The following is a 25,420-nucleotide window of genomic DNA, read 5'->3' as shown; positions in this document are numbered from 1 at the left end:
GCTGCACTTACTAGACATTTTTGAAGGCTGTTACTATTCCATCTTGAGAAACGGGAAATATCCACATTCGGAGCCATGGGGACACAGGGAGAATATGGTTAATTCTGCTCAATGGAAGATGGGTCCAGAAGAGTTTTCACAGACTTTGGAGCTGGGCCTTAAAGGATGCATGGGATTTCAGCAGGCAGTGACGCACAGGACGGTGTGGAACATGAGAACGGCTGGAACAAGGGAAGTCGTGGTAATAGAGACCATCTATCGGACCACCAGTCAATCCTGTAACAGCAGAGGAGAAGGTACAGTGCAGGGCAGTAAGGAGCCCGGCTGAGTCAGGGCAGCCCGTCCGTGCTGGGCACCAGCTGTGTGAGTTGGTGACAGCACTGAGCCATTCTATACCTCTTCCTCTGAAAAAGCGAGAGTAACACCTGTCCCCAGGGCTGCCACATAGCACAGCTGAGGGAGGCTTCATCCACACTGTACACAGAGGTTCTGCCTATCTCGGGTGGGCTGGGAGGAGTAATCAAGATGATTCACAGAATGCATAGCAAAGTGGCTGGCACATGGTGCTCAATGCCCGTTGGCTGCGGTCATTCTGGCAGCCATTTGAAAGAAGGAATCCATTTGAAATCCTCTTATTTATGAAGGTGTGTGTGCCTCTATGCTTATTAAGCAAATCATGTGTTCAAAGAGGAATTGGAGTACAACGCAAAGTTGAATACAACTATGTTCAATTGGGCTTCAAATTGGTTGTGAATGAAGCATATAAAGACAAAAACAAATACACCAAAGCAAAGCAAAACAAAAAATTAAATCCCTTGAAAAGGTTTTGAATGAGCGATGTTTTGTCCCCAACCTTGGTTCATTCAATTCATGCCAATGCATATTTACCGTTTACTAAAACCTGTTTTCTGTGGCCATCCAGTTTTCCTGTTGGGGGCTTTTTCTAGCACAATTTTGTGACCTTGAAGTTTAAAGAGGTTTATATTTTTCTTCCGCCTTTCTATCCAGAAGCAAGGATGTTGAGAATGGACTGGCTGATTAGAACATCTGACTCAGAAAATGGGGCAGCTGCGCGTTTGCCTGAAGGTTCAGAAACATGGGGCCCGTGACTGTTCCCAGACTTCCAGTGTCAGCAAACACTTCGGGGGCAGGAGGGAGAAAAAACAACACATGAGGTTTAATGGTTTTTGCTCTGGAAGTCTTTGGGCAGCTCGGGTGGAATTGCTTGCTGAACACATGGTAGTTTTTTTGTTACTTGTCCAAGTGGATTACTTGAAGCCATTAACACTATTTAGTAGAACAGAAAATAGCCATGAGCTACTCACCAGTACACGTGCAAAGCTATGTGGTTCAGGTAGGCTCCATCTTCAGGGGTCTGGTCAGCTGAGTTAGGGGGTGCAGTGAGGACTAGCACTAGGTAACAGAAAAGGAGCTCCATGTGGACCCCATCACAGGGTGGGTTCAGACTCTGAGACTGGAGGTAGTGTTCAGGATGTTCACTAGGGCGGGCCCTGGATCCGCACCCATGGAAAAAAGGACATGGATTGGGTGAGGGAGAGGATGAGCAGTGATGGGCCTGATCGCAGCCTCAGCCACCCCCACAGGGGCCTCTGGAGCTAAGACGGCCCACAGAGTTGTCTCACGTCAGGCCGAAATGGCTGTGCCTTTATACTTGCTAGTCCTCGGATACGGGCCGCGTTTGGTGGAGGGGGTGGCAGGTGCTGAGACCTTGGGCATGGTGACTGTGCAGCTGAGGCAGCCCCTGCTGGGGCTGACAGCTGAAGGCTGCTTCCTCTCAAAACCACCCGCAGCTGAGAACAGGCCCTTCTGTCCTCACTTCTCCCCCTTCGAGTTCTGTTACAATATTCGGGGATGCAAACCAGTTCCCAGAAACCTGACCGGACAAAGAGCTTCACCCTCACCCCTCCCCTGTTTCCCCCACAAAATAAGATCTCAAGTAACTCAATATCCCAACATTACACTGTTGGGCAACACCACCACCACAAACACCAAAACATAGATCTAATACTGGTTCTGCGAGGTAGGTGGCTTTTCCCAAGCAGGAGTTACAAGGTAGTCTTACAGCCCTGACCTCTTCACCAAGCTCCACACCCACAGATACACATGACTACCGGGCAAGCCCAGTGGGACGCCTTCTAGGTGCCCCAACAAATCAGTGTGCTCAGACCTGAACTCTCACTATTTGCTTTAGCCTGTCCCTCTACCACTAAATCTTATTTGTATTGCAGTAAAACACATAACAATGTGATATTAACCGTTTGGAAGTGTGCAGTTCAGTGGCATTAAATGCATTCACTGAACTGGTACCCATCACCATATCCATTCTTTTTCAACATTCCCAACATAAGACCTGGACCCGTTCAACAATATGCCTCCCTTTTTCCCCATTACCTCGTCACCTCTAGTCAACTCTGTGTCTCTGAATTTTTCTATTCTAGAAGGTGTAACCACACAACATTTGTCCTCTGTCTGGCTTATTTCACTTACCATAGTGTTTTCAAGGTCCACCCACATTGTAGCACGTATCACATTCTATACCCTTTATGGCTGGATAGTATCTGAGTGTGGGTATATGTATTGTGTTTAACTGTTCATCTGTTGGTAGACTCATTTCTCTCCTATGATATAGCAACAATCTTATAAACTGCCATCCATTAGCAGCCCTTAGCCCTTTATTCTCCTGTTGCTATTATGATCTTTCTAAAACAAACAGTAAGATGCTCCTTGGGTATATACTCATTGCCCTTACTCACTCTCCCGACCTTATTCCATCCTTGGCTACACAGTGCCCAGTTCCTAGTGGCACTCCCTGTCCTTATGGCTGCCTCTGCCTACCTCTCCAGATGGATCTCTTTATCCCCCTACACATCTGATGCTTCAGCCACACCAAATCACTACCCCAGGCCTGCCATGACCTCTTACCTACTTGCTTGGTGCTGTTCTTTCGGCCTCAATATTATTTCATCCCACTTCCCACCCAGCAATTGCTACTCATCCTTCAAAACCCAAGTTAAATGCTGTGCCTGTGAAGCCCTCCTTGACTCTTTCAGGGAATTTGTTGCTCCTTTTCCTGTTTTTCCAAAGTATTTTGTTTCTCTCTAATTTCAGTCTTCATTGCAATGCACTGCATTAACTTGCTGACTTGCCTGCCTTTGTCTGTTAGATCGGCTTCTGCTTGGACAGATTGGGCTGCGCATTATTTACACACTAGTTCCAAATGCCTGGAAACCTGCAGCACCCACAAATATGTATGCGAGAGCGGTGTAATGGGAGGGGTGTGGAGGCGGAGTCAGAATTCTGGGTTCCAAGGCCAGCTCCACTGCTGAGTGGCAAGCCCTGGGCACTTCGCTCCTCTGAGTTTCGCCTCATCTGTAATAATTCAACACCTTAGAGTGGTACTGAGAACTAAGCAAGATCATTGATGTGGAAATGCTTTATATGATTTATAAAATAATCATGAGGGTTTGTAAAAGTATAAGTTTTATTTGTCTTCATGTATGTCTCATCACAGATAAACTTGTACTTCTGCAGGGAGTTCCCATTTTGTGAATTATTCCTTTAAGAATAGATCACAAATAGCAGGGATATAATTTTTGAGTAGATGATTCATTTGAGTATATTTACTTCATTTGTACAAGTGGCAGGGATGCAGAGTTTAGGCAATAAAAGAGAAGTTCCTAATCATCAGTGTGGGCCATGCTCTGTCTCAGGGGTTGGAGGAGGGGTACAAGCAGGCACTGGTGACCTTACCTGTCAGGCTGTTCAGGGACATGCTGACCCACACTAAGGAGGGACAGGGAGCAGACTTGCTGACTCCTGAGGGCCCTTCCCATTTCGAATGTATGCAATTCTCACATACAACCTATACTGACCGATAGACCAGGGCTTCTGTGTTCTATTCAGGGGATAAAGTATAATGACGGGGTTTTCCTTCCTTCTTTAAGTGGAGGTTATAGATTTTATGTAAGATCACATACAGTCAAAATTGGACACTTCCACTTTGTACATTCAGGTGAAAACTGAGGTTTGATTTGAAATATGAAAGTAAACTGTAACTAGCTCAATTTAAGTATCTAGGATTTATATTGATATATAACCTTTCAAGTGCTCCCAACTTTTCACCCTAGAGAAAAGAAAAAATAACAGTCATCTTACTCAGGGCTGATGTCTAGAGAGACATCAGTTCTAACTGATGGGAACTCACACCCAGGGACATGGTTCCGGGCCTCACATATTAAATGGAGTGCTTCTGTGGCCCCAGCTCAATTGCAAATCACTTTTTAAAACATTTCTTTATGGATTTTTAAAAGTACTATTTGTTTTTAAACATTGCCCTTTCACAGCCCAAAGCTACTTCCTCGTGTTGTTATTGCTTGTGGCAAACCTATTTCAGTTTTCTGAAAACCACTTTTCAGAGTTTTTCTATTTGCACAGTTTCCACTCGTGGGCTGGCGTGTGGCTTGCTCGCCCTGTACACCCTCCGCCCCCACCCCCCTCTGCCCCAAGGAGGCAAATGTGGAAATGAATCAGAAGTGCACAGTGTCAGCACCCAAAGGCTTCCTGGCTTTCATTGAAATGAGTTTCAGCCTTTGCACTCTCTTACTAGGGATGCTGAAACTGAGCTATGAGGATGGGGAGGGTGTCGCGAAGCAACTCATGGCGAATTTAAGCTGGGACACAAGTGCCTTCAAGTCGTAAAAGACTCTCCGATTTGGTTTCCCCAGAAGCAGTACAGGAAACCAGGTGCAAGTCCAGTGGTTAATTTGGGAGGTGATCCTAGGTAACCCTGGGGTGGGGGGGGTGGGCATGAGACAGGGAAGGGAAGGCAGCTATTCAGGGTGTGGAGAGAAACAGGCTAACTGGGCGACGGAGGCTCAATCCCCCAAGAACCTCTGGAGACGGCTTGTAACAAGCCTCTGAGTTGTCCCCCGAGATGGGCATGGGGCCGCAGTACGCATCCACCAGCTCTTTGTCACTGGTCGAGGGCGGCTCCCAGGCACCGAATTCAGTACTTCCAGACTGTTCCACGGCAGGAATGCTTCTACAGCCAGAGGAAGCCCTCAGGGGGAGCGTGGCAGGGACTTTCAGGATTGGTGAGTGCCTGGGAGGCGTGCGTGGGGCGGCGAGGCCTCTGCTGCTCCTCACCTGCCCCTGCTCAGTGCGCCTCACTGCCTTGGAGATGCAGCGCTAACAAAACGTGCTATGACGGGAAATTAAGGCACCTGCAAATGAGTGAATATCCGTTTTTGTGGGGCCCCTGAGTGCACTTTTGCCCCTTACGTACCCTACCACACCCTACCCCTCTACCTTGGACGACTTCTGGAAAACTCCTGTTCATCCTCCAAAGTCCAGCTCCCAATATGAACTTTCTGACGCCTCAGGAAAAATCAGTCGCTCCCCCATCCCCTGCACTCCGACAGCATGTTTTCTGGTCATGCCTCCTCGTGTGCCCATCTCCCCTGCTGTTAAGGGTAGTAATACAGCTAATGTTTATTGAGTGCTTTAATTATATGCCAGGTACTGTTTTGAATATGTGAATAACTCATTTAATCCCCTCAACTCTATGGCGTAACTTCAATTACCAGCTCCACTCTGCAGGATGGAGACTGAGAGGTTAAACTACAGTTAGCAAGTGGCAGAGCTAAGACTGGGTTTCAGAGGTTCAGGTTTCCAAGTCCCTGCTCTTAATCACAGCAGAGAACAGCCTCTCTCTGGCTGGGGTCCAGAAGCAGGCCCAAGGACTGAACCCCGAGGCCATTTCTCACAGGGCCTCATGCCAGGCTGGGAAACAGCCTCTGTAGGGAACCTTAAACAGGTAGATGACCCAAGGCGTGCGTTTACAAAGATTGCTCTCCCCATCGGGCGGGGGTGAATTGGAAGAGAACTGAGAACAGAGATAACAGCCAAGAGACTGGAGCACCAATCCAGGTACAAGACAAGAATGTCCCAAGTTTAGCGCGGAACCCTGTCCCTGAGCTAACCCCTGCTGACCTCCCAGCCCTGGCAGCAGCCGCTCCCCAACACAGCAGGGCTGCCGCTCCCGGGTGCTGGTGGTTCCCTGCACCAACGCACCTGAGCTCTGGCCGCCACCGAGTGCCACACCCAGAAGGAAGGGCATCTTCTGCTCGCTCGCACAAAGAAGACGGATGGACCGGCCATGGCCCTGCCCATGTGACCTTCCAGTCCAGATGTGTTAAACTACTTTTGAATTCCTGATTCTGTTATGATTTTCCCTCTGGGTTTTCTCTCCACTAAGAATGCTCTTTCACTCATTCACTTATTTATTCTTTCTCTTATTTGTACATACTTCTTAGCACCCACCATGTGTCAGGTACTGTTTGTTCTAGATGACGGGGACTTGGGAGGGGCGCTTCCAGTCTAGGAGACAAGCTGAGTATTTGTGAAATAAGTACATAGCTATGTTATTCTGGCATCTTCTTTGAAGGTAGATTCAGGGAACCATGAGGTTACATGTTGGGTGTGGGGACTTACCTGCTCTGGGGTGCAGGTGGCTGTGGTAAGGTCATCGTAGAAATGATAAAGATGTACATGACTTTTGAGCTAAGGTGTGAGGAATAAGCAGGAATTAACCAGGCAAAGAGGGTAGAGAAGGAGCAGCCGCCCTTGCGGCAGTCTCACTGTGGTGAACCTCATGCTCATGAGGTGTTGGGTTGGAGGAGGTAAGTCTGGGGCCCAGAGGAGAACACAACAAAGGGAGTGGGAAACGGGGGAGGGGACCCCCAAATGGGGGGCTGAGGAGCAATGAGGGGCTCTGCAGGGGGAGGGGACTCAGAACCACAGTGGGCGGCAGGAGGCTGGAGGCTGAGAAGACCTGTGGGAATTCTCAGAGCAGCCTACGGAAGAGCTTTTGAAATCAGGGATGTTCGGTATTTCATTCTAAATTGTGCTTCTGTGGTTTAGAATTCTCCCCTCCCCAAACCTTCAGTATAATCACAAGAACTTGTGATTTGGGGGGAAATCAGGGGAGAGAGTGAGTTCCCGGGCAGGGTCGGGAGGGTGAGTGCAGCCGTGTGAGGTGACACGGGTGAGGTTGCAGAGTCCGGGGATACGGATTTGGAGGCAGCAGCTACAGCAGGTAGTTATAGAATCAATCGGCTGTATCGAAACCTCAAAGAACTAGAATTTTATCTGGATTTAATTGTGATGATTGATGACGGTGATCAAAGGCAGCATTATAGTGGATCTGGTGAGACCAAGGGTGGCCCAGACAGGGAGACAAAGGAAGGGACACCTTGTCTGCATCAGGCCAGAGGGTGGGACGGTGGTTCCCCTGTAGCCACTTGAGACTCAGTGTGTAAACGCCAGCTGAAGAAGAGTCCTTCCCACCAGCAGGCTCCCCAAGTCACAACCCAGCCAGCCACACAGCACAGCCTTGATTCCTGCCTCTCGGAGGACTCAGTCTAGCCAGGAGATAAACATCACAGTCCAGTGATCAGAGCTGCCACAGAGGCAAGTCCAGAGGGCGTGGGAGCAGGAGTGGGAACTTGACCCAGTTTGGGGGCATCGGGCAGCCTCTTGGAGGAGGGGCGGCTAAGCAGGGACATGGTGTTTTCCAGGGTAGGAGCTCCTGGCAGGCAAAGGGAGAGGGTCCGGCACAGGCCCAGCTGCAGTGGCTCCTCGGCTGCCTGTGTGGACCTTCTGCAGGGCTTACGACGAAGCAGAGCAGCCTGTCTCAGTCCCTGCTGTTTTTAACAAGTCTTGTCTGTCCAGCTGGACTCCCAGCTCCTCAAGGCCATGGAGACTGGCACGTGTTTGGATGTGAGAGGAAGAGACAGATTTGAGTAGGGCGAAGGAGAGCCCTTATCCCTGTGTTCCCTGCCCCAAACACATCTGTCACCATGCCAACATTCCTCCCTGGCCCCTCCTTTGGGTGTGATGGTCACCATGTGGAGCCACAAATGGAAGCTTGAGGTCTTTTGGGGTAGATGCCTGCTAAAAACAGTTGATGGGGGATTGGGAATGAGGGATATAGAGGGAGGGAAAAAGGGGGAGGAGGGAAGGATATGGGTGAGCAAAGATGCACGCGGATTTCTGCAACTTGCTTGCTGTTCCTTTGCTTGTATCATCCACTTTTTAATTTCAGAACACACGTTGAGTAAATGCTCCTGAGCAGACTCACCAAGAAGGTGAAAACAGAATTTTTGAGGTGGGACTTCAAGGCAATGTAATGGGAAGAGAGCTGGAGTCAGGAGACCGGTGTGAATCTGGCTGTGTGGCCCTGGGCAGGCCCAGTGCTCTCTCTGGGCCTCCATTTCACCACCAGTCGAGGGCACAGGCTGGATGAGGGGCTCTGCAGGCGCTCTTGCAGCCTCAGCCTCTGTGGTCTCCAGTTTAACCAGCAAAGTGGGAGGAAAGCCAGTGTCTGTGGTTGGCCAGACCGGGGCTGTGTTTCATCTGTCTGAGCTGAAGCTGGGTCTATGGAGTCACGCAAAATAGCCCCAGAGGAAGACATTGATGGCCAGCAGGAGGATAGCATTGACATTGCAGACGCTTCTCCAGAGCGGCTCCTCCTCGATGCTGGTCGGCTTCTGCTCTAGTGTGGCGGCCTCTGCTGAGCTCAGGGCTCGCCGTGGTGGTGCCTCGGAGAGCCCGCACAACCAGCTCCAGAGCAGCTTTCCCCAGGTTCTGCGTGAGGCTGAAAGACAAAAGCCAGAAGGAGGAGGGAAGTAGGAGGGGAGGGGCAAGGCAAGGTCAGAAAGGAGAGTGATGAGGGAGCAGGACAGGGAGAGAGATGGTGAGAAACCAAAGGGAGGAAGTGCACAGAGAGGGGGGGATGTGGGACAATCAACTTAGCCTTCTATCAGCCACAGAGTGGGTGCCAAGCTGGGCCTCTACCCTGAGCTCTGACCCTGGCCACAGCACCCAAACAGTCATGGAGCAGAAGCTTCTCCATGGTGCAGGTGAGGAGGTGTGTATAATGCTGCTCAACCGGATTCAGATCACACGCCCCCATGAGGATGCAGAGGACAGCATTATCCCACCCAGGAGGGAGGCAGCAGCTGGGCCAGGCAGACTCCTGCGATCTCTGCTACGGAAGGGCAATGGGCCGGAAGCTGCATTCCAGGGCCAGCGCCGCCATCTGGCCAAGCCAGCTCCTGACTGAGGCCATATGCAAATCACAAGACATCTCTCAGCTGTGGGGTCTTTCTCTCCCGAAAAAGTTAATGGAGTGTGTCCTGTCTGGAGGCAGTTTGTTTATCAAATGAGAATGCGGCTTTGACAGCACAGTACGAAGGTGCAGCACCAGAGCAGTGAGGTGCATGAGACTGCAATGTGGACACAGGTCCCAGCGTGGAGAAGGGGCTCGCCCCGAGGTTAAAAAGGAGCATGATTCATTAAAAATTAAGTTTAAAAGAACTAATAAACAAAGTAAATATTTTTACAGTTTTTTTGATTATTGGTAGTATATTAAAATAAAATTCCAGTAAAAATCCTTTCACTGAAGTGGAATACAGCCCATTGGAAATGCTTCATTGGCTTTGGCACTTGGCACTTGGTGAGTTCAGTGCAACTATCTAGTCTCAGGGATACAGACACCACAGTGCCCCTTGTCTGACTCCTTCACTCTGCAGAGGAGGGAAAGGCTCAGAGAGAGGAAGCGACTTCCTTAAAGTCACAGAGCCACAGGCCTGCTTGAAGAGCAGTAAGGTGACTTCAGGTCTCCGATTGCACTAAGCTCTGTCTTTCCACAAAGCGGCCCCAGCTCTCCCTTCTGAGTCACTTCGGCAGTTATTGGTGAGCAATGACTCAATAAACCTAAACCTGTCTACAGCCTGGGATGTACCAATAATACTTCTCTCAGATCTGCTCTGATGTCCTTAAATTCACTGTGAACTTCCTTTCTGTAGGACCCAAAAGCACACTGCCATTTTGCTTTTTAACTGAGTACAGCACAAATGAGCCTCCATCTGCCTGCTGCCTTTTGAGAGACAGGTGCTTCTGCCCCATTTCCGATGTTCCCCTTGGCAGGGAAGGGGCTCTTGCCTATTAGAGCATTTGCCTCTCCCTGCCCTTTCTATCTCCTCAGGGTTGGGAGGGATTTCTCTCATTGCACTTGGCTGACTCAGTGCCTCCTAGGTCCCTTTTGGGCACAAGCCACCCATAGGGAGCGGTCATTTCTCAGATTCTCCAGAGACAGGCTCTGCTCTTGACGTGGGGGCTACCAGGAAGGACAGCCCATGATCCTGCAAGTCTGTCTGGTCCTGAGGCTCCACCGTGGAGAGTATAAGCCGTGCCCTCCCTGCTTCAGCTTGGGAGCTGTTTTGCAGTCTCTTTCCCTTGCTCTTTCCTCTCCCTTGGTAGTTGCCTGACCTGCAAAGACCTGTGCTCTCAGATTGCTTCTTCCACCCTGTAAGTTTTTACCAGGAACAGGACCAAGTCCTTGCTATCATGGGGTGAGAAGCAGTTTTGAGACCCACCATCTGGTGTATGGACCACAACGTTCAAACAAGAGGTAAGGAGTTACATTTTGCAAAGCAAAATTGGGGCAACTGATTAGACTAAGGCTGGTGACTTTGAGCTTTGTTGGTGCCTTCTTTTTTTCAGTCAGAGGTTTTGAGGCTTCATTTCCCCACGCTGGAACCCTGAGTTGCGACACAGTCTGTCTTGCTCCCCAGTTGTTCCTCCTGGCTTACCTGCACTCAGATGTGGGACCACCTACTCTGTCAGCCACTGCCTTGACCCGAGTCCTCTCCACCCGGCTGCCTGTCCCTGACCCTCCTACTGGTCTGGATGGATGTTTCTTTTTTTAACTCCTTGGTTATTGGACTTCCATACAGTTTGACCTTATAGCAGTTCTGGTTATTTTTTGTCTTTAAATTTGTCATTGTCCTTCTTTTTGTTATGAGAAGAAGCAAAGTGTACCTATGCCTCCATCTTGGCTGGAAGTCCTGTTGGTGCTTCCTGAAGTAGGCCTTGGACTTTATAAAAGATTATATTCCCCATTATAATTATATATATAAAACCACTGGCTTTTCCCTATGCAAACAGGTCAAGAAGCTTGGAGTCTTAGATATTGGTGGAGCTCATATTCTATAGTTTATGGTCATTACCTCTGGGCAAGTGGTTGTTTCTCTGGAGTCAGAGCCCTAAGCAAAGGTGAAAGGCTCGAGAAAGGTGGGAGGCATCTCAGCCCTCGGGAAAGCACCGGGCTCCCAGCACCTGGCGAAGGTGTGGAGCTGAGTGGTGGAGCTACCAGCCGTGCAGGTCCAATAACCAGTGCTTGGAGAACCTTACTTAAGGTTCAGAGTTGTTGGAGTTATTAGGGGTTGGCCCACCAGATGATGGAGACGGAACTAAGATACTTTCTGAGGCCCCAGGGGAGCTCTGTCCAGCCCAGTGGGAGGGGGCAGTAACTGAAGGCATTGCAACTCCACCCGATCACTGGGGTTCCTTCTGCCAGAGGCAGGAAGTTAACTTAGGACTTACATTTCACTAAATTTTTAACTCACAAGGGCAAGTGAAATTGATTTGGGGCATTAAATTGCAAACTGGTTGATTATTTTTAACATCAATCTCTCCTTGGGAATTTTATACTTTGGGAAGTCTCTATGATGTTATGAAATCAGAATATCTTAACATTATTATTTAATCACATACAGGAAGGTGATAACTGCATTACATCTAAAACAGCTACATTAAGTCTACGTCAACTTTAGATACTGCACGGTCTTGGAGTGCATGTAATTTATACTCTAATGCAGTTGAGAACTCCAGGAGGCGACATTCATATGGCCCCTGGGCAGCCCCCAGGGGCTCTCCTGGGACAGGGGGTAGCTCTGGAGGAACCTCATGAACACAGACAGCACCGTATGGACACACCTGCTTTTTTCCTGGGAAGGATGGCCTGGCTCTTGTGTGACTCTAGGCAGATTATTAAGCCCAGTGGGGAATAAATAATAAAATATGTGTGGGAGTGAGGGGCTGTGTCTTTGCCACAGCTGATGTTTCCTTGCATGTGGATGGAGCCCAATTAGTGTAACACCCTGTGATTTTCTGCCCTTAGATTCATTCAACCCAGGAAAGGTGAGGGGACTTCCCTGTTGTAGATCTGAGGAGGATGAAGAGAGCAGGCTTGGCCCCCTCCCTCCCTTTTCCTCCTCCTCCTTGGCAGTGCAGTGCTCACAGGGGGAGGCGACTGTGGGTCCCCCCGAATAACGCTGGGGTTCAGGACTAGGAAGTGGGCCTCCCCATGGATGTAAGCCGCATCTTTCCACCTACACTTAACCAGCAATGAGGGCAATATTTTAGCTCTCCTCTGCCTTACCGTTTGTCTTATTCCTCAAATAGTTCATAGCTACATGGGAAGGGAGGAAGGATATTTTTTGGATTCCTGTAGAGATTCTATTCCCAGTGATCCCCAAAAGGGGTCTTCGGGGACCTACGGCCCAGTGTCTGCTCCCATCAGCCCCCCCATGATACGCACCCCCGGCACACCCTCAGCCTACCTCCACGCTGCTGCAGGCCCTGGCTGCGGTTGTCTGCCCCTCTGCCTCCTGCAGGGGGCTCCCCAGGTGGCATCTCCGCTCTCCCCGGTGTGCCATCAGGGGCTTCCTTGTCTAGCTCAGCAGGGGGATGGTTCCTTGTCCACCACGTCAGGCGAGCCAGCTGGAGGGAAAGAAAACAAACGCTGTCTTGCTCAGTTGCCTCTGGAGGGAAGTCATGCTGTACAGAGAGGACCCATCATGGGAGGCAGGGTACCTGGCTATTAGCCTGCACGCACTCCCTGAGCTGAGTGCACACAGGGGCTGGAAAACACGCCGAGGTAGGACGGCCCCTGACCTCACGAGCTCACAGATGCAAAAAAAAAAAGCTGTCAGGGAGGCAGGCACCATGACGAAGGGCTTCCACAGTCAGACTGAGTTGATATCTCATAAAAACAGTGCAGTGGCGAGTCACTGCAGACTTTGGGAACTGGGAAGGAAAGCTAAGTCCTGGTGTTCAGAAAGATCCCTCAGAGTGAACTGAAGGCACCAGCTGCGAGGGTGTTGCAAGAGTGAAGGAAGAAATGAGGTGCACTTGAGACTGCAGAGGGAGCAGTGGTGTTGAGTGTTAAGGAATAAGGTCTCCAGGCCATGGGGACCGACAGAGTGAGCTGGGCGAGGGAGACAGAAATAGTAACGTGGCCTCAGGCTCCTGCCGTGGACCATCAGGTGGGTAGTGGTCCCCCCACCCTGCAAAGATGGAGTGGGCAGGAGCAGGATTGAATTTGTGTGTGTGCACAAGTATGTGCACAAGTATGTGTGTGTGCAAGAGAGAGAAATGACACATACACACACACACGATTATGAGCTTGAAGAATCTGTAGGGCCTCTAAGTGCAGACTTGCAGGTGAGAGAAGCACACCTGTGTACCTGGACAGCCCTATGGCTTTCCTGCCGCTCCCTTTGTGGTGGCTCAGGAGAGGAGAAGGTGGCAGGTTCTCTGGCTGACATCAGTGGGGCCCGGCCATAACGACCTGAGCTCCTTTCCAGCAAGGCTCTCCTCCTGGCCAGGCAGCTCCCTATTACATATTGAACCAGGAATGGCTGCCCTGACACCCACCACCCACAAACACACACAGCAGGGCAAGGCCAGCCCCTCTCCTGAGACACTGTCCACGGGGCACCCAGCTGTGCTGGCCCCGCTGAGCCCCTCATGGGAGCAGGAGAGCCCGGGCTGTTCCTGGGCTTGGATCTCTTCGGCACCTTCACTGTATACTTACGCGTGGATCGCTAGCGGCATAGGGACGGTGTCTCTAATTCTTGAAGAGGCAGCTGGACTTTGGGTTTGAATCTTGGGAGGAGGGTTTTGGCTGGAGATAAAGAATTGAGTTTCCTCTATATCTAGAAGGTTGTTGAATTCATGGCCACAGATAGGATAGCTCAGGGGCAGTACAGGGCGAGAAAGGGCACTGGCCATCGGTGGGTGTCTGAGAAGCCGTGATATGTAAGGGGCATGAAGAAGACCCCGCGAAGAAGGTGAAAGAGTGATCAGAAGGACAGAAAAAGTTACTGTCGGGAAACGTGTCACGGCAGTGAACAGGCGAGAGGGCTCCGGGATGCAGGGGCTCCTCAGCGGTGTCTGCCTCTCCTCAGATTTCACTTCCGATAGAGGGAGAAGGGGCCGCCGATTTTTTTGTTAGCAACAAGAAAGTTATGGGGGATCCTAGTGAGAGCAGTTTCTGCGGGGGGTGGGACACCAGCCAGGCTGCAGCGGGGCGGGGGGGGGGAGCGGGTAGAAATGGACAAGAGGTAGGAGACAGGGGCTGGGAATGGAGACCATTCTTTGCAAAAGTTTGTTTTTGAGGCAGGGAGGGAGGAAGCATTCCCTGGAGGAGAACAGGACCTGGGGCGGAATATTGAACTGGGAAACACCTCGGCGTGTGCATGAGGCAGCAGACAGACAGTGGAGAAGGCGGAAGCTCCTGGCAGTGGACGTCGGCCTCTCCTGGCTCCCCCGTGAGTGACCTGCTTGTGTGCAGGAATCACTGTTGTGAACTCTGAAGCACCGTAGGTGTGAGGTGTGTTAACACTGATTTCCACTCCGAGTTTCAGGGACCAGCTAATGGCACGGGCTCTGCTATGCCTCCCTCCCCCAGTAAGTCCTACCCCCCGGACTCCAGGATGTGACTGTATGTGGGGACAGGGCCTTCAAAGTGGTGATGCAGGTTGAAAGGTGTTTCGAGTGGCCCTCACCCGATAGTCAGCGGTGCCATTGTAAGAGGAGGAGGTTGGGGAAGGACCGTTTCAGACAGAGTGGAGAAGGTCACCTACAAGCCCAGGTGAGAGGCCACACAGGAAACCACTCTGAACAGCTGGATCTCAGACCTCCAGCTTCGAGAACTGTGAGAAAGTAACTCCCTGTTGTTTAAGCCTCTGTGCTAGCTTGTTAGCTGGAGCAAACAAGTGCTCTTTTGCTCTAAAGAAAGAAAGGTTTCAAAACACTGCGCCCCATGTCCAAAGACTGGCAAATCGTCTGCATGGGAGAGGTGAGGACTCCCCATTAGGTCCCACTCTTATCGCTAAAATCAACACTCCCAGACCCCAGGGGGGACTGCCTGTCCTCTGCACCCAGCCTGCCCTTTGAGGCTGGCCCTTCTGTACCTTCTCTCGGCAGAAGAGCTGCTTGTGTGGGTGTCTGTTCCCCCACCACACCCCCTGTGGGCAGTGGCTGGCAGAGGCCTCATCTCTGTACCCTGGCACATAGTAGGTGCTCACTGGGTTATTTCCCAATGGAGTGAATTACTCTTCAGTTGGGAATTAATAACCCAATGAGGTCCCCTCCCCGGGACAACTGTGTGGCCACAGTCAGGACCACAACTCAATGGAGCAGAACTCAGTGGTGGGATTTCAGGCCCGGGAAGAGGGAGCGTCCTGGAGGCCCCTGGGCCTGAGCAGTCCACTTGCCTTTTCCTCACGGATGGGGGTTGTACAGAGGCTGACAGTGATGATGACAATGGCAGTGAGCCCACAGAGGACAAGGGCAAAGCAGAGGTAGTGGAAGTCCTTGAGCACGGCTGGCCTCCGGTCCACCTCCCCACAGGCTGGGGCTGGGTAGCAGAACTCCAGGATCATGCGCACAAGCCCCACCACCAGGCCAGACGTGAGCCCCCAGAAGGCTCCCTGTGGAGAGAGGACAGACCAGGTGGGGGTGAGATCCGGGTGGGAGACTGTAGGAAGCTAAAAGCCACTCTGCCTTCAAATCTCTCCCCCCCACCCTGGCTGGTTACAGTGTTTGCACGTCCGTCGGCGTGAATTCCCCATTAACGCTCAGGCTTTGTCTTAACGTAAAAAGCAGGCAGAGCTGGGTACTGGAAATAGCACAGGCTCCATAGTCAGACAGACCAGGGTTTGGACCCTGGCTCCATTCCAGAGTAACTGACACAGTGACCCAGCCTCGCCGACTCCGACTTTTCTCATGTGCCCCGAAGGGAGAAATTCATAAGTACTCAGTAGAGGAGTTTAATATTCAACTAGAAGGAAGCATGATCTTGTATAAACACCAGGATCCCTGTTCCCCACTTCCTGTTACGACGAATCAGAAATCAGCATAGACATCTCCCCTTCACTGCTTCTATTTTTTTCATCTTCTGTCTTTTTTAACAAAAGAAAAGCTCTGGCACCTTTCATATCTTCTCCATAGCACTGTTCAACCCCAGCTATGCCTGTTCCCTATGTGTAAAAGTCAGATGACTTGTATTTTTTTTTAATTAAGATGCTAATCCCAATTTCAAAACATCTGCAATGAGCAGAAATGTCCAGAGTTCCGTGGAGTTTTGCTGTGACCGAGACTGGACCTCCGCAAACAGCAGACCCTGGCCCAGTGATGGTGGCCTGTGTGGACCTTGTAAACCACACACCCCGGCACCTTCACTATAAGATGGATGGGTGTCTGTTGAGTGGGCGACTCTAGACCCGATGCTGTGTGTGTGGAGAGGGGCAATCAGCTTGCCAAAGTCACAGAGAGAGACCAGGTCATGGCCAGTTCAGTTCTCCCGACCCTGTGGTAACCTGCTGTACTCACAGGCTCTGTGACCCTCTTGCAGAAGATGGCTAGCAGGAACAGGGCGGTGACAGGCGGGGCCAGGTAGCTGGTGACAGACTGGATATAGTCGAAGAGCTGGCCGCTGTTGGAGCTTTGGGTAATGGGGTTCCAGAGGGTGCTGACCACGACCAGGGCCACCACGAACACTCTGCCGGGAGGACACAGGGTGCCATGGGGCGTGCTCTGGGTGGCAGGGCATGGGGTGGGGTGCAGGGGGTGCTTGAGAACTGGGGAGAGGGAGTGGATGCGTGGTCCACTGAGTCGGAGAATGTCAGGACCAGAATCCCAAGTGCTAAAATCCAGAATTTTAAACTCTTAAAATCCCAGAATACTGTGCTCTAGAATCTAAGAGACCCAGGATTTTTGAATCAGATCCCACCTGCTCTTCAGAAGGAATCCATACCTCTCACCCCCCCACCCACCCAGGTAGGTGGCCTTTGGTCTCTGCTTGGGGCGCCTTTCTTCCTCCTTTTCACCCAAACTCGGTACAAGGCAGCCCTTCTCCACCATAGCTCCAAGCTCCAGGCACTCTCCCTTCTCTAGGCTTCTGGGCTCTAAGCCTCTCTCCCTTACATTGTCATTTAGCTCAGAGCATAGATTGCACCTTCATATCCTGGCTCCTATTCAATGGATTCTTGCTCAGGCCCAGGTCCCCAAAATGCTTTCTATATATGATTTTGCAGGTGTCTGATCAGTATGATGAAAAACTTTTTTCCATATGCTGGATGCAATAATACCTTTAGCCAGCAGATGGCATCAAAACTCCACTCATACAGGGGGCATTCAACCTGCAGCTCAGGACCTCAAGTAGCCCAACACAAAATTGTAAATTTACTTAAAACATTATGAGGTGTGTGTGTGTGTGTGTGTGTGTGTGTGTGTGTGTGTGTGTGTGTGTGTGTGTGTGTGTGTGTGATTACATGTTGCAATATATTTACTGTGTGACCCAAGGCAACCTTTCTTTTTCCAATGTGTCCCAGAGACACCAGAATGTTGGGCACCCCTGGCTGGCAGTTCAGTGTGCAAATGCCAAAGGATTTCTAAATGTCTTTCAGAAATGTCTCTGCACACCTGGCCTCTCCTCTCCATTCCCTCCCATTTTCTCTCAGGCCCCACGAAAGCAGCAGCTACCCAAGCAGCCTCCTTGTCCCCTGTACTGATCCCTCCAGTCCCTGTGCGTAGGTCTGGGTGCCCCTCTGAGCCGGCCGTGGGAGTCTCCCGGGCCGCTGAGGGCAGAAGGCACCGTGGGGGAAGGAGCAGTGCCTGCAAAGGCAGGGAGATGGGGAAAAGCAAGTTACCTAAGCTCAAGTACCATCTCCCCAACGGGGAGAATGAACACCTTAGTCCAGAAACCAGAGTTATAGAACCTTAAATTATGAAGCAAAGATTTCAGAAAGGGCCCCGTAAGCCTATGAAAACTACGAACCCCCAGCCTCAGGGGGAAAAGGAACAATTAGCCACCCACTTATACTCTTAAAAGCACAAAACCAGCACCTACGAGGTAAAGTTCAAATTCTTTAGCCTGGTGTTCAAGGCTCTGCATCCTTCAGAGTCTAACTCCCTGTAAACATCTCTGCCGGTGCAGGGCCCTGCGCCACCTGTGCTCCTGCCTTTCCCATCAGACCCTGCAGACCCTCACGGCAGGGCATGTACGTCGACCCTGTGTCCCCAGCACAAAGGCACGGTGCCAGAGTGAGAGTGAGGGAGTCCGTTAAGAGCACCTCTGTTATCCTGGGGTAACAGCTGGTCTGAAAGACAGTGGGGGGCGTGGGTTGCTAACTTCCGCCCACTGACACGGTTCACTTTTCATTGCTTAAATGCTTTGTCAGCTGCTCTCATTTATCCCGTTGATCAATTTCAAGAGAAAGCAGAACAGGCAGGGAAGAGAGTTTCTCCTCCTTTTCTGGAGCAGGAGGAGTGGTGCAGAGCTGCAGAGAGGTGGGGGATGGGCGGTGCGGGGGATACTTACCTGAGGTCTTGTAGGACGGTGGTGCTAGAACCAGGAGCTCTGCAGGCCAGGCAGGGGCCCAGACCTGGCCACGTCTCCCCAGGGCAGCCCAGGCAGGGAGGGAGGGCAGAGGGGTCTGCCTACAGGAAGGTGGCCCCGAGGAGGGCAGGTTAACACACCTGCCCACCGCCATCAGCTCCTGCTCCGTTGCCTTCCTGCGGAATCGCTGCCACACGTCGATGGCGAACAGGGTGCTGCTGCTGTTGAAGATGGAGGTGAGCGAGCTCATGAGGGCAGCCATGGTCACGGCGATCGTCAGGCCCCGCAGACCTGGGGGGAGACAAGGTCTCCATGGACGGTCGGCTGGCCATTCGGGCTCTGCCAGGAGCCATGGAGGCTGCAGTGGCCAGCAGGGTAGTGAATCTGAGGTGCATCTGGGGCGGGGAAGGTGCTGGATGAGTTCCCGACCCCCACGGGCAAGGAGCCCAGGGCTGGCTGCTCGGTTCTGACCATGCTCTGCCTTCCCTGCTCGGTGGCCCTGGGTGGGCCTTCTGCCCTCCCTGAGCCTAAGCTAGACCATCAAGGGCTGTAAGACTAGTTGATGTTTAAGGTTCTCTGTGGCCCTGACATCTCAGTCTGGGTTTCAGAGTTTGTAGACACTTGGCTGGTGGGTCACTGGTGGGGGGGGGGTGATTGTTAATAATTGTTTTCACTGTGTTCCTTTTTCACTGATATTCGTGCCAGGTGAAACCCTGGCCTGGGGGGGCAGAAAGCCCAGATTTGTGTCCTGGTTCCGCAAGTACGTAACGAGCTGCGTGATCTTTCAACTGAACCCTTCCTTTGGGGGACAATTTTTCCTCCTACAGGAGGAAAGGGCCCCACTGATCCCTGGAGTCTCTGAAGAATGTCTGCTCACCCCCGGTGGGGGGAGGGGAGGACTCCCCCTGGCCCCACCTCCATCCTTTCCCACCTGTAATTTTAAAGTTATCTATTGACTTCAGAGAGAGGGGAAGGGAGAGGGAAGCGCTGATGTGCTGTTCCACTAGTGGTGCATTCAGTGGTCGATTCTTGCCGGTGCCCTGACCTAAGATCGGCCTGCACCCTCGGCCTGTGGGGACAATGCTCTAACCACTGAGCGACTGGCCGGAGCCCAGGTCCACATCTTTAACCACCTCCCGCACCTCTCCCCGGAAGGCTCAGGGTGTCCCCAGCCCAGGCCAGCATCTTCCTCCAGGACCTTCCCTGTCCTTTCTTGGTGCATAATGTCTTCCTAGTCTCCATACCGGTGTCCTCAGAGGCTCCCTAGACCTGCCCTCAGCTGCCTCCCCCACCTCCCTCTGTGGCTGCCCTGTCAGCCAGACCTCCCCTCCCCGACCTGCACTATTACTTTGATTCATCTTCTATTCTACTGAGGCGGGAGGGGGGCTGGGGGACAACTGAAGTCATCGACTTCCCTTCATAAGCCTTTCTTCCTGCGTTCAAATTCTATAGCTTCGTAAACCCAAGACCTGCAGTTCTCTTTGGACCCCTCTGTCTTTCTCCTCAAATATAATGTCATTGAGTCCTGTTGATTCTACCTCATCAGTACCTTTTAAACCTCTTTTCTCCATCTCTAAAGTCACTGACCAGGCCCAAGCCACCATCACTGCTCCTCCCCCGACCACTGTCAATCCCGTGTCACTCACCTGCCGGCCTGTCCCTAAGCTGAGCCCTCCAGGCAGACGGGTCCTTCTAAAGCTCAAGCCCGATCATGCACTCTGGCCTCAAACCCCCAGCACCCCTCCGTGGCCCTCAGGGTAAGGGTGACCCGCCAGAACAGGTGTGGCCACCACCCCTTCTCCACAATGGCTGTCCTCAGTCCTGCTGCGTATGAGCGCGCACAGGGCCACCTTCAATTCAGACTTCACGCTCTCCCAGCCCTGGGCCTCTGCAGCGGCAGCCCCTCCTGCCTGGGTGACGTTTCCCACACACTCCAGCTTTGTCTGACTAATACGCTCCTCAGGACTCCTCTCCGTTCCCTGTCCCCCTGAGGAACCATCCCCAACATTCCCCCAGAGTGGGCCAGGTGCCTCCTTAGGGCTCCCTCAGCCCCACTGTGTCCCCACACTGGTCACCTTGTGTGGTGGCCTCTGCCAGCCTGAGCACCTGGAGTGGGCCCGGAGCCCGAGTGCAGGGGCTGCCCTCTATTCTGCATCTGCAGAGCCAGGGCACAAAGCGGTGCTTTATACACGCCTGTGAAAGTGTGTGTGCATGTGTGCGTGTGTGCACACTGGGAGGGGTAGGGAAGTGCATGCTTTTATTCCCTCTTCCCCCCCATGTCTGTCTTTAATGCAGCCCTTCCTGGACAGTGGGACTGGAGGTGGCTGGGAGGTAGGAGGAACCAGGGGTGTGGGGAACCGGGACTCACCAACGGGCATGAGAGCGATGACCAGCTTGGGGTAGGCGATGTTGGAACAGCCCACGCGGGCCCCACAGATTCTCTGGCAGATGTCGGGGTCCACGCAGCCCACCTCATCTGCAGAAGAAGTGGGGGCAGTTAGAGCCCAACCGTCCTCGGCCTTCTCGGGTTGGCCCGGCATTTGCTCCCCGCCCCCGCAGGGGGGCGCTCGCTGCTCACTCTGGCAGGGCCGGTGGGGCCAGGGGCTGTCTGGACACACCGTGTAGCTCTCGCTGGAACATTTTTCTATCTTATGTTACCCAGCCTGGCTGAAAGGCTGGTTTGAGTTTTAGGCATTATATCCTGAGAAAGGCAGATATCCTTGGAAAACACCAAGAAAGCTTTGATTGCTTTTTCCCTTATAAAGGGAAAGTCCAATTTTGTTATTTTTATTTTTATGTATTAATTTTAGAAAGAGAAGAAGAAGGGAGAGAGCGAGAAACATCAGCCCACTTACCGATGCCTTCATTGGTTGATTTGCGTATGCGCCCTGACCTGGATTGAACCCACAACCTTGCCGTAAGGGGGATGATACTCAAACTGAATGAGCTGCCCAGTCAGGGCCAAAGCAGGATTTTAAAATGACATTCAGATACATTCGTTTGGCCCACAGAGGCTAACGTACCACTATATGTTCTGATGAAAAGCTGTGTCGCCCCTGCCCGCCCTTGCCCCCGCTTGCCCGGCATCGCCGGCTCTCACCTGGGTACAGGGCGCGGCTGATCATGCCGGGCATGACGATGAAGAACATGGGCAGGATCTTCAGGTAGCCCCCCAGCACCGAGCCTCCCTTGGCGTGGGACAGACTCTTGGCAGAGAGCGACCTCTGCACAATGACCTGGAAAGGCACCGGTGGAGACGAGGCACTGGGGGCGAGCCAGGCTCGGCTCAGCCACAGGTGGACCCTGAGGCGGTGGCTGCCTGTGCCCCTGCAGAGGTCCCACAGCAGGCCCCGCCCTCTGTGTGTGCAGATGCGCAGTTTTCCCTCGGGGAGCAGCCCCCTAGCTCATGGCGGGCGGGGCCAAGCCTGGCTGGGAACTCACCTGGTCTGTGTACCAGCACCAGGTGGCCAGCACGGTGAGCCCAAAAATGAGGCCTGGCCAGGGGATGTCCCCGCTCACAGGGTCCCGAAGCATGTGGAAGGCATCCGGTCGGGGGAGGTGGCAGGTGGTGTTGGGGACTGTGGCGTTAGGGATGGCCTGTCTGTACCGCCGTTCCAGCCCTGGGTACCAGCCCACCTCCTTGAAGCCTGTGGGGAGAGATTGCAGTGAGTGAGACAGCCCTCAGACCCCAGTGGGCCTGTCACGTGCCACCCCCCAGATCCCAGTTCTGCGTGGAGTCCCTGTGCTGGGAACTGGTGTGGGACACGGAAATGCGGGAGGGAGGTGGAGTCCCCTGGTTTGGCACAGAGAGAAGCACCTGGCCTGGAGCGGGGTGTGGCTCTGTGTTCTGGGAAGTGCTGACCAAACCACGGAGGTGACAGTCAAAGGCAGATTGGAGCGGGGTTTAGGGGCGAAGCTGGGGTGTGTGCGGTTCTCCTCCTTACCCAGAAACGTGAGGACCAGGGCTCCCCCCACCATGATGACCGTCTGCAGGGTGTCTGTGTAGATCATGGCCGTGAGGCCTCCCAGGGACCCAAGGAGAAGGCTCATCAGTCAGCACCAACAGGGCTTCCTCTCTGGGTGCCCGCCCTGTGCGTGGCCACCCTGGGGAGACCAGAGAAGACACGGAGCCCTCTTAGCACGTGGACTCTGCCCACCTGCCTTTCCCTGAGCTGCATGCTCACCTGCAGGGTGGAGGCTGGTCCCAGTCTGGTGCTCCGGCCCAGCCCTTTCCACCCAGCAGCCTCTGCCTGCGGCTGCCCTGCCCTAACTTGCTGTTTCGTTCCCAGGTCTGTTCCTGTGTGAGCTGTTGGCTCCGCCAGGAGCACCCGCTGCCCCTTCCTGAATGCCCACTTAAGTCCCCCATCCTCCCAGGCAGACTGAGCCACCCGTGAGCCTGCCCTGGCTCTGAGTCCCAGGACGCGCAGGCCTGTGTGGGGTGCTCTGGAGGAGGCAGAGGAAGGCGCACTGGTGGCCTCTGAAGTGGCCCACAGTGTCCCTGGTCCAGATGACAGTCCCCAGTCCCCACCCTGCTCCCTGTTACAGCGGGTCTTTCTCAGGGTCTCTCCTTCCCTGTCTGTCTGGCTGGCTCTCTTTTCCTGTTTCTGCCCTTATGTCTCCCCTTTCTCTGCTACTCTGTGTCTCTCAGTCTTTTCCTCTGTTTTCCTTTGATCCTCTGTCTTCACCTCCAGCTCTTCCTTTTTCTTGTACTTTCTGAAGGACAGTTTCCTCCTGACTCTCCCTCAGGACATCCCTCCCCTCCAGCCCTTCCCTCTGCGTCTCTGCAGGCGGAGGCTCCCCTCTCCCCCTCTCCCTGTCGCTGGGCGCCCCAGCCTGGCCTGCGCTGGGCCCTACCTGCGATGGTGTAGACGGTCGGCCGTCACCACCAGCAAGATCACTGTGGAGAGGTAGAGGTTCCAGCCCAAGGCCATCTGGATGAAGAGGGCTCCAGAGAAGATGTCAGTCTGCAGAGACCCGAACCAGGGGTCACTCGGTGTGGCCACCAGGGTGTGTCCCCACCCTGCTCAGCAGTGCCAGCTGCGGTCAGCCCTTGTCACATGACGAGGACGAGCCTGAGTGCTGCACTGAGGAGGACGGGCTTGGTCTTGCTGAGCTGTCATAAGACGTTAAGGCAGAGGAGCACCCACGCAACTTGGAGGCCGAGCGCAAGGAGACCTGGCGCACTGACAGCACAGCCTGTTGTCCAAGGAGGGTGTGGCGAGGGGTGACGTGGATGACGGAGGAAGTGAAACGGGGGCAGAATCGGAGAAGAAGAGGCCACTTGGGCCCCAGAGAGTCCCCAACAGCTTCCTGACAGAGCAGAGCCCACTCCGCTGCTGGACAGGCCCAGGGCTGCCCAGGCGGGTGCAGATGACCACAGGTTGTGCATGTCCCACATGTTTGGGTTTGTTAGAGGAGGTGGGGTCATGTCCTTTGCCTACGCTGACTTCAGCTGCTTACAAGCACTGGTGGCACAAGATGCAGTATCACTGTACCCAGCCCTGGGCCTGGCAACTGAATGAGCCAGTTCCCCCCAGTGCCTGCTGGCCAGTCCACGCATGACTGCTTATGGACCTGTCACAGGGCTGCAGTGTGGCAAAGGGCAGGGGGCCTGGACTGGTCATAGGACCCCAGCTTCAGTTTTGGTCCCAGAGCTGGCCCTCTGGACACATCATGTGACACGGGTTTATTTTCCAAGGTTAGGTCCATAGAGAAAGAATAAGGACCGTTTTAACTGTTACGTCCTAGGCAATTAATGCATGGCACTGAATGAAGAATCAGGTGCTGGAGAGAGGAATGAATGAATGAATGAATGAACTCCAGATTATTTGGTCTTTGTATGAAGGGACTGTCATTCACTGCACGAACATTTCTCATTCATCTCTGATTATCCTCTGCTGAGGGAGAGCGTGCATTGAAGGTACATGGAGTCACCCTTCCTTTCATCTATCCACCCATCTCTGTCCTCAGCATTTCCAGGGAGACGGGACAGCCAGACACTGGCATGGCCTTACCGAAATCTTGGTGAAGATGTAGAGGATGAGAGACAGCACAGACATGTACACCTGGATCCTCTGCCCCCCGAACCGCTTCTGCGGGTACTGTGGCATTGTGACCACACCCGCTGCAATGTACACAGGGACGAAGATCCAGCCGAGGGCCAGAAGCAGCCAGGTTGCCTGGGAGAGTGGGGAGAAAAGGGTGTCCATGTCCTGGATGCATAGGGAGGGGTGGCCCCCTACGGAGAGGTGGTGCCTTGCAGAGGACAGCCCTGAGCTAGGAGATAAGGGGCCTGGGACCTGATCCCAATCCTGTGTGACCTCTGATGGCCCCTCTATCTCCTCCAGGCCTTGGTTTCTTCATCTGTAAAATGGGTTCTCCATTCACCACGCAGCCTCCCCAAGCACACCCGAGGTTCCTCTCAGGACTAAGGCCAGGGGTGGGGTGCAGTGGGTTCAGAACCACAGTGTCCCTGAGAAGCCCCCAGGCCAGCTTTCTTACGTTCCATTCAAAGCCACCCACGGCGAGGCCTCCAGCAGCCCCTGTCCCAGCCAGGCCAATGAACAAGCCGCTGCCCATGTTGCTGGACATCAGAGATGCTCCGATCTGCAAGGCACAAGGTGTCAGTTTTAACTGGAACTGATCTGGAGTCAGGACCCTGAGCTTCAGGAGTGGGGACCAGGCGGGGAGAGCAGCACCAGGGCTCAGGAAATCTGAGATCAGGGGAGGAGAGGGGGAGGGGGAGCAAAGAGAAGGAGGAGTGGAACTGACGCTCATTGGGTGCCTACTGTGTGCCAGGCACTGTGCTAGGCATTTTATGTGTGCTAATATACTTAATACCCACAAAGATTTGGGGGTCTGAGTATT

General features: G+C 53.0%; 1 protein-coding gene across 1 annotated transcript; it reads right to left on the bottom strand.

Annotated features, from left to right (window-relative positions):
* Window positions 1-7,159: 7,159 nt before the first annotated feature.
* On the bottom strand, window positions 7,160-25,157 carry SLC5A9 (solute carrier family 5 member 9). The gene is given in 14 exon segments (XM_053655390.1): window positions 7,160-8,677; window positions 12,489-12,648; window positions 15,429-15,644; window positions 16,546-16,714; window positions 18,694-18,844; window positions 20,922-21,029; window positions 21,654-21,789; window positions 21,995-22,200; window positions 22,498-22,593; window positions 23,427-23,517; window positions 24,568-24,732; window positions 24,846-24,883; window positions 24,886-24,916; window positions 25,055-25,157. Coding segments are annotated over 14 exon segments (1,869 nt in total). The 5' UTR covers window positions 25,145-25,157; the 3' UTR covers window positions 7,160-8,465.
* Window positions 25,158-25,420: the final 263 nt, after the last annotated feature.

This window comes from Artibeus jamaicensis, unplaced genomic scaffold (genome assembly GCF_021234435.1).
Source record: "Artibeus jamaicensis isolate MK-2021 breed Jamaican fruit bat unplaced genomic scaffold, CSHL_Jam_final scaffold_1019, whole genome shotgun sequence".
Classification (NCBI taxonomy): domain Eukaryota; kingdom Metazoa; phylum Chordata; class Mammalia; order Chiroptera; family Phyllostomidae; genus Artibeus; species Artibeus jamaicensis.
This window is presented reverse-complemented; position numbering and strand designations above follow the sequence as displayed.